This window comes from Rhipicephalus sanguineus, chromosome 2 (assembly GCF_013339695.2).
Source record: "Rhipicephalus sanguineus isolate Rsan-2018 chromosome 2, BIME_Rsan_1.4, whole genome shotgun sequence".
Lineage (NCBI taxonomy): Eukaryota > Metazoa > Arthropoda > Arachnida > Ixodida > Ixodidae > Rhipicephalus > Rhipicephalus sanguineus.
Genome location: NC_051177.1, coordinates 106,167,727 through 106,180,214, shown reverse-complemented (window position 1 = coordinate 106,180,214; position 12,488 = coordinate 106,167,727). Strand labels below are relative to the sequence as shown.

The 12,488-nt window shown below is 45.0% G+C and overlaps 1 protein-coding gene across 1 annotated transcript; it reads right to left on the bottom strand.

Moving 5' to 3' along the window:
- Positions 1–454: 454 nt before the first annotated feature.
- Positions 455–11,949, bottom strand: LOC125757362 (snake venom 5'-nucleotidase-like). The gene is made up of 5 exons (XM_049412897.1): positions 11,818–11,949; positions 5,858–6,041; positions 3,723–3,869; positions 2,838–3,044; positions 455–636 (listed from the first exon to the last, which is right to left on the bottom strand). Exons 1-5 carry the CDS (start codon positions 11,947–11,949, stop codon positions 455–457), a joined length of 852 nt encoding a protein of 283 aa, XP_049268854.1.
- Between the last annotated feature and the right edge of the window lie 539 nt (positions 11,950–12,488).

Sequence of the window (12,488 nt, the reverse complement as noted above, 5' to 3'; positions counted from 1 at the left end):
ATACGCTCCTCTTCACCGCCATTGCCTTTCAAAGGCAGTTTATCATCTCTTATTAATCAGCGTTGCACCACTCGATGCTAACGTCTTTCACTTGATACTGCACTAATAGCTGCCGAGGCAGTGTTTTTTCGCTTTTATACATTTATACTCATATTATAGTATAGGTACGGCGAATACGCCCCCTGTGTACTATGTTTCATGAAGAAAAAAAAACAGTAACAAGTACAGCCGCGCAGAAACGGTGCAATACATTAGTGCATAGACGAATGGTGGATATGAGAATATTAACGTACTACGCGGAAATTTTCGCATTGCGTTAATTACACAAAATGGACGCAACATTCGATGCGCGAAATGAAAAAAAAAAATGTATGTAAAACGTGGTGATGAAAGTGCCGCTTTGGTGGCTTAAGGCAGGATGCACTGAGACAAGCCGTCGCTGTTTGACGCTGCCTCAGGCGGAGGTCGCTACAGTCATCGCCGCGACAATGCACAGGCTCGAAAATGCTGCCCTTGTCCAGTACGGTGCACCGAGTGCTTGTGCTCCGCTCTCGAAGACGATTCGGCCATCCAGCATTGGCATGATGGGCGATCGCTTCTTGAGATAGTGGCGCATTATGAGGTCGTCGCTTATATCTGCAAAGGCGAACACAGTGGCATTACAAAAAAAAAAAACTAGTTGTACGCTTTTCTTATTTATTTATTTATTTATTTATTTATTTATTTATTTATTTATTTATTTATTTATTTGAAATACCCTCAAGGTACATACAGTACATTATAGAGGGGATGGGGCAAGAACGCTATTAATTGTAACAAGGAGCAAATTGGAAAGGAAAAAAAAAAACGCATAACAATCAATCAAATGAGTGCAGTAGCAATGTACAATAAGAACAAAATGTAAATGATGAAACCAATTTAAACATTGGTGATACAAAATGTAAAACTCAATTGAGTAAATTCAGTGGGGATGTGTAATAATAACAAGAAGTAAAAGGGTACAGGTTCAGAATACCAAGCAAAGAAAAAAAAATAAAGGAAGAAACTTAAAACACTAGACCATGTTCACTAGAGCGTTTTTGAAGAGGGCTGGATCACGTATGTTTACTATTGATGACGGTAGGTTATTCCGTTCGACTGATGTTTTGGGAAGAAATGACTGTGAGCACGTGACAGTGTTACAAAAAGCGACATTGACTTTATGGCAATGATCTTTACGAGCAGACCTGAATGGTGGTGGCTGAATGAAGAGCGATCGTAGAGTGGCATTGGGATAGTATATTTTATGAACAAGTGAAATGCGAGCTTGCTTCCGGCGAACGGCAAGTACAATGGGATGTTAATAATTGCTTTCATTTCTGTTACGCTTGCTTTACAATGATAGTTTGCAAGTATAAAACGGAAAGAGCGATTTTGCACTGCTTCAATGGCGTCAATTAATATGAATTGATGTGGATCCCAAACCGATGATGCATACTCTAGTTGAGGACGAACCTATGTGGTGTATACAGAAGAAATTTTAGGGAAGATGGAGCGAGAAAATGATTTCATTTGAGGTATCCCAGAGTACGGTGACATTTAGGTATTATGTGTTCTACGTGATGTTTCCATGATAAATCATTAGTTATATGAACGCCAATCATTAGTCATATGTCACGCTTTGAAAGCAGACCACCATGAGCGAATTAACTCTCTGAATGCAAGGACTGTCAATAGTACGTCTATAGGGCGTTGTATAACGGTTGAGATCGTTCGGCTGTGTGGCACCCAATACAATCCCGACAACTCCAGTGCTTGCCACTCGTTTTCAATATTTTGTCCTAGCATCCAACTGTCTCTTGTCTTTGAGAATGTGTTATATGTGGCAGCGTATGTAAAATGCCTAAGAAGAAGTTTTTGACGCTGCTGAGATGTGACCATATGTGAGCTAACAGCAATTTCATAAGAAATCCGATAATTAGTAAAAATGTGTCACAAATGGTGCAAGATGCAAAGAGCTTACATCGCTTCCCGTGAGCGCACTTTCTGGCCTTGTTTATAGTTAAGAACAACAGAACATTTATCTAGTTGATAAATATCCAGCATAAAAGTAGGTGAGACGTGTAAACACTGACGCAAAAGAGTCTTGTTTTCTTCTTGTATCCGCGTTTGCTTGCCTTGCCTTCTTTCACGTTGTTTATAGATCTTTGTGCGTTAGATTGTGTCACTGTCACTGCTTTCGGTGTCTGTTCCTGCGACCGTGGGGCGGCATTCTGAGACGATCGCTTTCGGCGATACTTTCACTTCCACGAGAATATAGCACCGGGCGAGTCAGCGTCTGCACGAACAGCAATGCTTTTGGCTTGCTATCTTAACGCGGTTGTCCCATCCAGACAGCTGAGACGTGCACGGCCGAGAGCATCTAGCGCTAGTCTCGTAAAATCTCGCTCAACTGAAGGTATATCGTCGAAAGTGGTCGTTATGACCCCTGATCTCTTAAACACATACGCCATCAGAACTGTGAACGGCAGCCTTTTTGTCTTTCAGGGAGCGAACAACCACTTCGAGCTCCATATTGGTTCGGAAAAACGCGGCAAAACGCGGCAAAACTAGTTGGTAATATTAACTTTGAGTACTTAAAAAACGCAATAGTAAAATCACAGCCCGAGCTTGTCGTCTTGCTTCTGTGCTTGATTGGCACCGTTTAAGTATGACTCGCTGTGCTAAACTTGCGGACTGTCATTTGCTTTACCTGTTATCGAAGGATTCGCAGAAAACGGTGGCGCTTTAGTCTAAAGCGCTACTTGAGCGTTGCGAAGGCCTACGAGGTCCGACAAAAATAATCCGTACTACTCAACTGCTTGAAACTTTGTAGCCCCGTGGAACACGCGTGAAGTCGTAGCCGTCCCCTCCGTTGGCGAGGTACCTGGACATGGCCAGCGTGTACCACTGGATCCCAATTACGCGCTCGTAGGTGGGCGTTCGGCAGGATGTGCACAGGATCAACAGGCTTGACACGGTGCTCTCGTTTACGCCAGGGTTGGCTTTGTACTTCACACGTATTCCTGCTCGTGCGAGAGAGAAGTAGAGGGAGAAAGCATGGTTGGATAATGTAGTTAAAAAAGATCTTTGGCGCATAGTTTGCGCATAGCTCAGGGCCGACACTATATGCTGTAGGCCCATATATAAACTAAAGCTTCGGCTAGCCTGACTTAGGAACTTTGCCTCCGTTTCTACAACTCTTATGCCACATTGTGTTTCCATGGGTCAGCTGACAACTACACCCTGAAGTGATAGCCTTGTTATATATGGCTTTATTTTGGAAGCTAAATGCAGACAGTGAAGTTCCGCTGTCCGTACGATTGCGTCAACACAATGGTTTCCGCTTTTCTCATAAACGTAACACGGGCACGACTACACCTAACGTTGTGAAGACGAATCACTACGTATTTAGCAGAACTGAACACGTTAAGACCAGAAACTGTTTTTGATATTGCTGCTTATAACGTGCTTATTATTAGGTCACAACCTTCGGTTATGATTCAACGACAACGGCGGCATTTTTTCAAGGAGATAGATGCAGTAAAATAGAGGTCGTGTTGTATAAACATCCACATGCATACACAGACGTCTACAGATGTGAATAGCTTTGTGGTTTGTGGGGGGTAACACTTTCAATACTAATGAAATAGAGCGAGCGTATTAGGTCACCCACGAACAACCTCACGTGAGCCGAGACTGACCAGAGAGTTGTAGGAACTTCGTGTACGGTGGAGCACGCCTTCCGGAGTACTCCATCATATTTTGAAGCGTGGTCCCACGCATCGTGACGAACATGTATTGGTCGTTGTATGGGTACATTTGGAACACATCTTCAAGCCGCAACTCGCCTGTGCCAGGAAAAAAAAAAGGACATAAACTGGTAACTCCAACTGCTAGAGTCGGCATGTTCAGCGCAATTCATTTGTAACTGCTGAGACGAATCAGGTCTAAAACTTGAAAAGCATAGCGAACATCGCCCTACGTTAGAGCGCATTGTCAAGATGACGGGTTGTTTTCCAGCAGCGGCAAAGTTATCTCTAGTTTACTAATGGCGGAGCTAAGTCTCATGCGCCATAAGACAGGCGTGAATACCCTTGGAGTGAGTATTATACCTTGGGATGGGTGTACACATTATCTTTATTTAATGTACGCGTAGCTGCCTTACTTGCCGCGAGGACTCCGACAACGGGCAGCTGATGATCATTAATTATGTCTGAGCGCTTTGTAATGGGTGGGCCTTTAAAACACCCTCTCGTTACTCAATTCACCTGTTTTAATGTCTGTTGCGATTCTACGCTTTTGCCACGCAATATTGCATGCGTTAAGGTGAACCCTCCCACTACACGACATTAATACAGTGTTTCTCTTTTTCCGAAGCGGTTGCGAGCAATAGAGTGGCTCTGTAGTAGAACACCTGCTTGCCACACACTCCTCACTCTATTTTTTTATTATTTATTTGCCTCTTTCTCAATTTTTTCCTCTGATTTTTCTCTCACCACGCCGAAATTTCTTCGAAACGAGCTCTTTGACGCTTTCGCGGCAAAGGGAGTTCGTCGCTGTAAGACATATTGTGGGACATTTCTGACTCATCAAACGCTGGCGTAGGTGCATAGTGCACCGGCTATTGGAATCATTCTGCCAATTATGAAGAGCCAAATCCATCTGTCGTACAGTTAGGGACCGCTATAACAAGCCAAAAAAAAAAACTATTTCACTGTTAAAATTCACTCTCTACTTCCCCGAAAATGTCGTTGATACTCTAGACGAACTGATAGCTGGGCCAGTTGGGGATAATACTTAAACATGTTTAACTTAGCGCAACGACGACGAGGAAACAATAGGACAGGAGACAAACCACAGCGCTAACCCACAACTTGAATAATGTGGCCAGCCGTTTTAGAGTACGTGTAGTTCTTTCGTCGCCTAATAAGTTTAATAAATTTTGTGGGATTGTTGAAAGAAAACTTAAGAACCGCGTGTCAGGAGTCGTTAACGATGGCTGTGGGGTCAAACACGTGACTCCTTTTGTACAGTGTAGGAAGGGTATCGTGTATCTTTTGCCGTTTTCATGTGGTCATGTATACATAGGCCAAACGAGTAGATGTATTAACGTTAGATTGATGGAACACAGGCGTTCGTTGCAAGGGAATGTATACTCACATGTGTCCCAGCATGCTGCGCAGTGCCATTGCGCGCCCATCTTTCATGAGGCTGAAGTGCTATCGATACACCGAGATCAAACTACACGAGAAATAATTGAAGCTTATAATATCAGAAAAAGGGGAGAACAGTGCATTAGTGTGCCTTCTATTGCCCTACATGATAGCGAGGTTAGGTTTCTAGATAGCACGATATCTTAACTTCTCTGGTGTTAGAGAGTGTACACGTGGTCTGCGTGAGGCTCTTTATTGCTCAGGATGTCAGCTGACCTGCCGTTTCATTGGTTTTGTGTGTCACATGGGTGTGAGGATTGAAGTGTCCCCCCTTTTTCGTTCTTGTCTTCTAATGAAATATTCCGTTGATACTCTCCCTAATGATACTACTTAAGACAGTTAGATTGACAGGCACACCTAGGACAACCACGAGCGAGATCTATCTATCTATCTATCTATCTATCTATCTATCTATCTATCTATCTATCTATCTATCTATCTATCTATCTATCTATCTATCTATCTATCTATCTATCTATCTATCTATCTATCTATCTATCTATCTATCTATCTATCTATCTATCTATCTAATGTTCACAAGAATGCTTCGCATTAAAGACTGTTCTCGTCAGACTTGAAGACTGTGTTATCTACAACACAGAAGGAAGCTCATTCCTACGCACCACTCTTCGTTTTCTCGTCAAAGCTCGTGCTCATGGAGCCAGCGTTGACGACAACTGCATTTATTTGGCTCCAGGCACCGGCAACGGCCACCTCGGAGAAGTAGTCGAACGCCGCGTCGGCGAGAAGATTCCCACCGTTACACTCGCCCGCCTGGCACACGTCTTTGCGGTTATCGATGTACACCTGCGCACAAATGCGCAGGATATACACGCCCGTTCCATACGTGGCGAGAAACGGTACGGAGGACATCACTACACTTCGTGCGACAGATGCGCATGCAAAATGAAATAGTGCGGTGTTCTTAGAAGTCTGACCCGCCACGCTGGTATAGTGGGTAAGGTGCTCGACTGCCTACCCGCAGGGCGCGGGATCGAATCCCGGCCGCGGTGGATGCATTTTCGACGAAGGCGAAAATGCTTGAGAGGCTCGCGTGCTTACATTTAGGTGCACGTTAAAGAACATCGGGTGGCCGAAATTTCCGGAGCCCCCCCTCCCCCCCCCCCCCCACACACACACTATGGCGTCTCCCATAATCGTACGGTGGTTTTGGGACGTTAAACCCCAACAATTATTATTATTCTTAGAAGTCTGGACGGGTCTTTTTATTGCGATAACAATTTGTATACAATTTATGTATGTATATATGTATATATATATATATATATCTATATATATATATATATATATATATATATATATATATATATATATATATATATATGACCACTAAGCATCCAAGGGGATTATTTGTGTGGTTCTTTTATGTCCATTACTGCTGATGTCAGTACTGTAATTTCTTACAACTTGGTCAGGGTAACATATTTATTTTAAATCTGAGCTACATAAAAGACAATGTAAGTGAGCACACCTTTGTTCTGCTGAATGGGATGACTGCAAGTTGTCCTTGCAAGCGTTGATGAGTAGATTCTTTAGGCGTTGCGAGAAATTTCCGGCATCGTAGCTAAACAATTAAGGTACCGCTCTCCACAAATTTTCAAACACACACACACACACACACACACACACACATATAATATATATATATATATATATATATATATATATATATTTATGGGTAGTGGTACCTTGTTGAGCCACCATACCAAAAATTCTCTCTCTCTCTCTACATATATATATATATGTAACAGTGCAATGCTAACACAGGACCCGGTAGTAACAGTTCAAAACAATCATCACGCACGTAAGAAAAATCGCACAGAAAGGACCGACATTTAGGCCGCAGGGCCGGCCTTCGTCGGAGTGATGTACTCATACAACGGAAACATAATACAAAATGAACAATGACATATCATAGCACTTTTACTACCTGACAAGTGATTCCTCGAAGCGCGTGCGTGAACAGGACGTGTTTAAGGACAAGAAAATGGGATAAACGGGAAAAGCGCAAGAAATTAAGAAAGATAAAAAATCTGAAGCCACAATACATATGTGTCACCGGCACAAACATTATCAATAAACACGTCATAAGTACAACTCAGAGCAGATTATCATTTCGCTGGCTGCAGGTCACTTCGCTGGCTGCAGCGGCCGCGTTTTCTAAAGGAGGTGGCTGCTAGCTTTTCTTAGTATAGCATTCCAATTCGTTGCTATCGCATTCATTGCTTCTCGCCCTTGCGGTGAAACTATGACTTTTATTGCGATAGCAATTATATGGACAGTCTCGGCTGATTTTTGCCGTCGCCATCGCCGCCGTCATGCACCGTATATGTATATGTGTGTACATATATAGAGAAAAGCCACAAAGAAAATAATTCAGAAATCGAACGGCCGACCTCTCGTTCCGAAACGCGCGGCGTTAGACGGCTAAGCCACGGAGAGTTCCGTCTTTCAGCATGCTAACGTCGAGCTATTTATATACACCATTTACTTCAGCGTGCTTTCTTACTCACCAGCGAGATGGCGCGATGTGCGCGCTGGGCGCTGGGCGCGCTTTAAAGGTCGTCGCCCCGCTCCTGCGAACGCCGATGCTCTTCGCCCTACAGGACGTGGTCGCCTTCGTGCGCTTCTCTCAAGGAAAGAAGGGGGGTGGTCGGAGGGGAGGAGCGGGGAGTTGTATGTCTTCCGCTTTCCCCGCGATATCCTCGCTGAAGTCACAGAGCGTACGAAGGTCACTTCGCTCGCTGCAGCGGCCGCTTTTGCGAAAGGAGCGCGCTGTTCAAACAGAAATAAGTAACAACTGCGACATTTAGTTCGCGCTCGTCCTGTGTGTACCTGTTCGTTCGTTTCGTGCGTCCTGCTTTATTTCAGCAGTGCGCTTCAAGTATCGAGCTGTGACGCATGATAGTTCGCGCTCGTCCTGAGTGCGTTCTTTTCGTGCGTCCTTTGGGCTCGAGCGACGCGCTGGCAATTTCGAGCTGCTTTCTGTTCTTCGCATTACATTCAAATTTGTTGCTATCGCATTCATTGCTTCGCCGTTGCGGCGAAACTGTGACCTTTTTTAACACGAAAGTGTTTTATGCCGGGGTCCACCAATCTTCAGTGACGTTTTTCCGTCACGGAAATGACGTCGAAAAAATTTACACAATCAGGTGGCAAAGATAAAAAGTTCCGTCAACGGGCATCGAACCCATGACCGCTCGGTCCGCAACAACAGATGCCGGGCACGCTTCCACTGCGCCACGGTCACAGACTCTCGAGGCTTTACAAACGCGCCTTTTATATCTACCACTCTCCCGGTCGGCGGGGTGGTGTTGCCCTCTGGGAGCGTAAAGTAATTCTTCATTACTGTGGCCTCTACGATTAGCACCTGAAACGCGTTACGCGTCCGTCCCATTGGGCGCGTTTTCAATAGAAGTTCAATTTTGTCAGTGCCTTAACGCACCGCGAGGTGGCGACCTCAACCTAAGCGTCGTAAAAGCGTCTGCCTCGCTCATAGCATCAAGCCAAGCTAATCTAAACCAAAAATAACTCATCGACGCGCGCCTGCCTCACCTGGCTGTAACACAGCGTTCCCCGCTCACGCGCTCGCCCCGAGAAAAATCGCAGCAGGGCTACTGGGGCGGCACGACGCGCTTTGCGTTTCCCTCTAGTCCGCCCGTGGTGTTCAATCAGATTCTAACATACCGCGGGATGGCGACCAAGTCTGCGTCCAATATGCGACGCTCTTCTGGCTATCACACCTCGTTCTCTGATTGCGTTTTCACCGTTAACTACTACAGCTTCCACAAGGGTTTGTTTAACCGTTTAACATGAACGTTGGTCGTCGAGATGGAGATGTACCACCAATTATCAAAGTGGGTGCATACAAGTCAAACGGTGCTATAGCTGCCAGACATCAATATACATTGCGCAAACTCTCATATATCAATGTACAGTAAACATTCAGTTACTTCTGTAAGGGCACGCTTTACTTTCGTGTTATTCCGATTCCTATGACGGAGGGATCAACCATCTTTTTTTGACCATTATGGCTCGAGCAACGACTGAATATTGTTCCCCTTCGAAGCACTTCCGGTAGAGCACTTCCATTTTTTTTTTCGAATATTCAGAAAAAGTCTTCCAAAAAAACTGGTACGAAATGGGTATTTCTAGTTCAATTGAAGTGTTAAATCGAATGCATATGATGTCCAAGCTTAAGTTTACTTAAGATATGGGTCGATTAACTCTCGGGATAATTCATGGAAATTAATTGAATGAGTTCATTGAAGGAGCACACAGTTTTCTTGTGGGCAGCTGGTATTGTTGCAGCACATGTCTCAACCACGCGCTTAATTCTATGTGGCCTCTGAGATCAGCTTCGGGAATGGGACGAAACGCAAGTTCAACCCGAGAAATACACCAGCGCGCACGAACGCCAAGGTGAGAGTGACGTCACCAGACATTCAAGTCAAGGATTAGGGTTCGTTCCAATTTTTTTTTTCGGCCTAGTAATAATTGCAAATGTTTTGCACCTTACAACAAACAAAATTTTATATGGTTGATAATACGTTGTTCTAGATCATTTGGCGCCTCATTTTTTTTGCTTTCAGGTTCTTGGTTCGCAGCCCATCGCGGCGTCGCACGAGTAAAGGTTCGTGTTCAGCTCGCGTGAGCACTTACAGCCGCGAATGCCGATCACGAAACGCCCGCAGTTGCACAGTTTTCATAAACGAAGTTCTTGCGTAGCTTCGACATTGACAATTTCCTAAACTGTTTCGCGTTTACGCCTTCTTACGCTCAGTCAAACAGCCTTCGTACAACGACGCGTTTTCCAGCCAGTCACACCACGTGCATGTTTTTTATACGAACCTTTGTCGTCCCGATCACCTCCCTGGCTTTCGGCTCAATAATCTTCGTGTACCGGTCCATTAGCTCCCGGGTCTTTCTGTCTGTATAAAATAAAGGAAGCAGGTTTGCTATAAAGGTATAATCACTTATCAAAGTCAATGCACTAGTTCTAAGATACACTAGTTCGCAATCACTTGTGGGGGTGTTGCACACGAGTCTGGACAAAGTACGTGACGAAGTACGTAATATGGGCAATTATCCATGAATGTCCCCTATTGTGACTCAAGTCAATGCAATGTAAAACTAATTGAATCACTCCGAATATCCTCTGTTTGTGGTGTTGACATATGAACACAAGATTTCTTAAAGAAACTAAATTTACCTGATCTCTTTTCTTGTGCAAAATATTTCAACACTCTTTGGATGAAGGCGAGGTGCCACGCTTTTGGAAAGAGGCGAATGTGGTTCCACTCACTGTATAATTCAGGGCGCAAGCATTCTGTCACTAATTATCTACCTACTTCTCTTGATTGTATACCGTGTAAACTTTTAGAGCAGATAATCTTCTCTAATTTGGTCCCTGTTCACAAACGAAACACGTTCTTCAACATGTCGCAGCATGGATTTAGAAAATCATTCTCGGTGCCAAATGCAGCTGCTCTGTTTTACCCATTCCTTACATGCCGTTGTAGATCGGTGTGCACGGGTCGAGTGCATTTTTTGAGACTTCTTCGAGGCTTTGGACCAGGTTAATCATCACCTGTTACTCTACAAGCTTGGGACCCTTACTACCGATGGCAGCATTATTGCTTGGATTCGGTTTTTCTTAACTAGTCGCTCACTCACAATGCGTTGTTGAAAATAATTATAGCTCGCCCTCCTCTCCGGTTACCTCTGGTGGGCCCAAAAGCTCTGTGTTGGCCCACGTTTTAGCCTCTTCGATTCACCTTTTCGCAGATGACCGCGTTGTTTACCGTGAAGTTTCAAGTAGCCTCAACGCTAGTTCTTTGTAGACTGACATTACTAACATTGCTAGTTGTTGCAGAGCTTGGCGCACGGACCTCAACACTAACAAATGTCGCAGAAGAAGAAGAAACCTTTCCACTGTCCTCCGATCTCGGAGGCAATGCGACAGCTATAGGCTGGAGAAAGCTTCGGCAGTCGGGGGGAACAATATAGTCGATTGAGAGGAAAAAAAAGACATGGCTGATCCCACCGTCATAGGATCGGTTATATAACACGAAAGTGAAACGTATCTACACAGAAGTAGTGCTTATTCTGTAATGATTATATGAGAGCTTTATTCGTGTTTGGCAGCTACAGCGCCGATTGGTGGGGATGCACCTATGTTGACGCCTAGTTCGTAGAGGTTCTTAGCTTGAGCCGCAAACGTGTGCGTCCCGCTGGCCCCCGTCTCACTCCTCCAAGCTAGCTTGGTTGGTTTATCGTCGGGTGCTACCGTCGGGCCGGCAGCGTCGTGGGTTCGATTCCCGTGGCGTATCTTTTTTTTGAGTTTTTTTTCTTTCTCACCCGTTGGCGACCATTTTATGAAGGTCATATCCGGTAAACGGAAGTACTTGGTGGACCCCGGCCTAAAACACTTTTGTGTTAAAAAAAAAAGATGAAGATAGCTTTCGCCTTCAAGTCATCTTAATCAAATGCATAAGGAAACGTGACTTTTCTCACTGTATGGATCGTTCTGAGCACGATGCAGAGACACCCAGAAGCATACCTCGGGAGCCTGGAGGTCGAGAATGATGGGGGTGACTATGGCACTGACGATGCTCATGCTGCGCACCTGCACGGTCATCTGGAACTTGCTGAGCAGTTGGAAGTGGTTCGTAGAGGCGAATATGTACGCCATTTGCCGTCCGTCGACCGCGTGAAGTTATCGGATAATCCAGGTCCTGGCCGAAATTCAGACCGTGCTTTTCGGTCGCCGTAGAAGGGTACGCGAATCGGCCTGGTACTTCACCACGAATGCCGTGATGTCGGTCAGGCTGTCGGCCAGTTCGGTCTTCGTTGGAGTCGCCACCACCAATAGCAAACACGACGTGGCAGCCCTCCTCGTAATCTTTTCGACTCGTTCCGGAGGCTCTCCATCGGATCATTGATAAACGATGGTGACTGGGAAAAATGGTGTTGGCACTTTGAGCCACGTCGCACACACCAGAAATGAAGTACGTAGTGCAAAACGTGGAACGTACTTCTTGTTGGGTAGTTAGTGTTAACACACTTCGGAATTTAGAGACGCGAATCTGAACATAAACTACACTAATGCTCACCCGTCTACCTTCTAAATGTATGCGCAAAGGCGCGTTCACACTTGGCTTCGAAGGGGGTGAAAGGGCACAAAACTCGTCAGAAATTCCCTCGCTTCGCCGCCTAAGCGGCCGGGAAAAC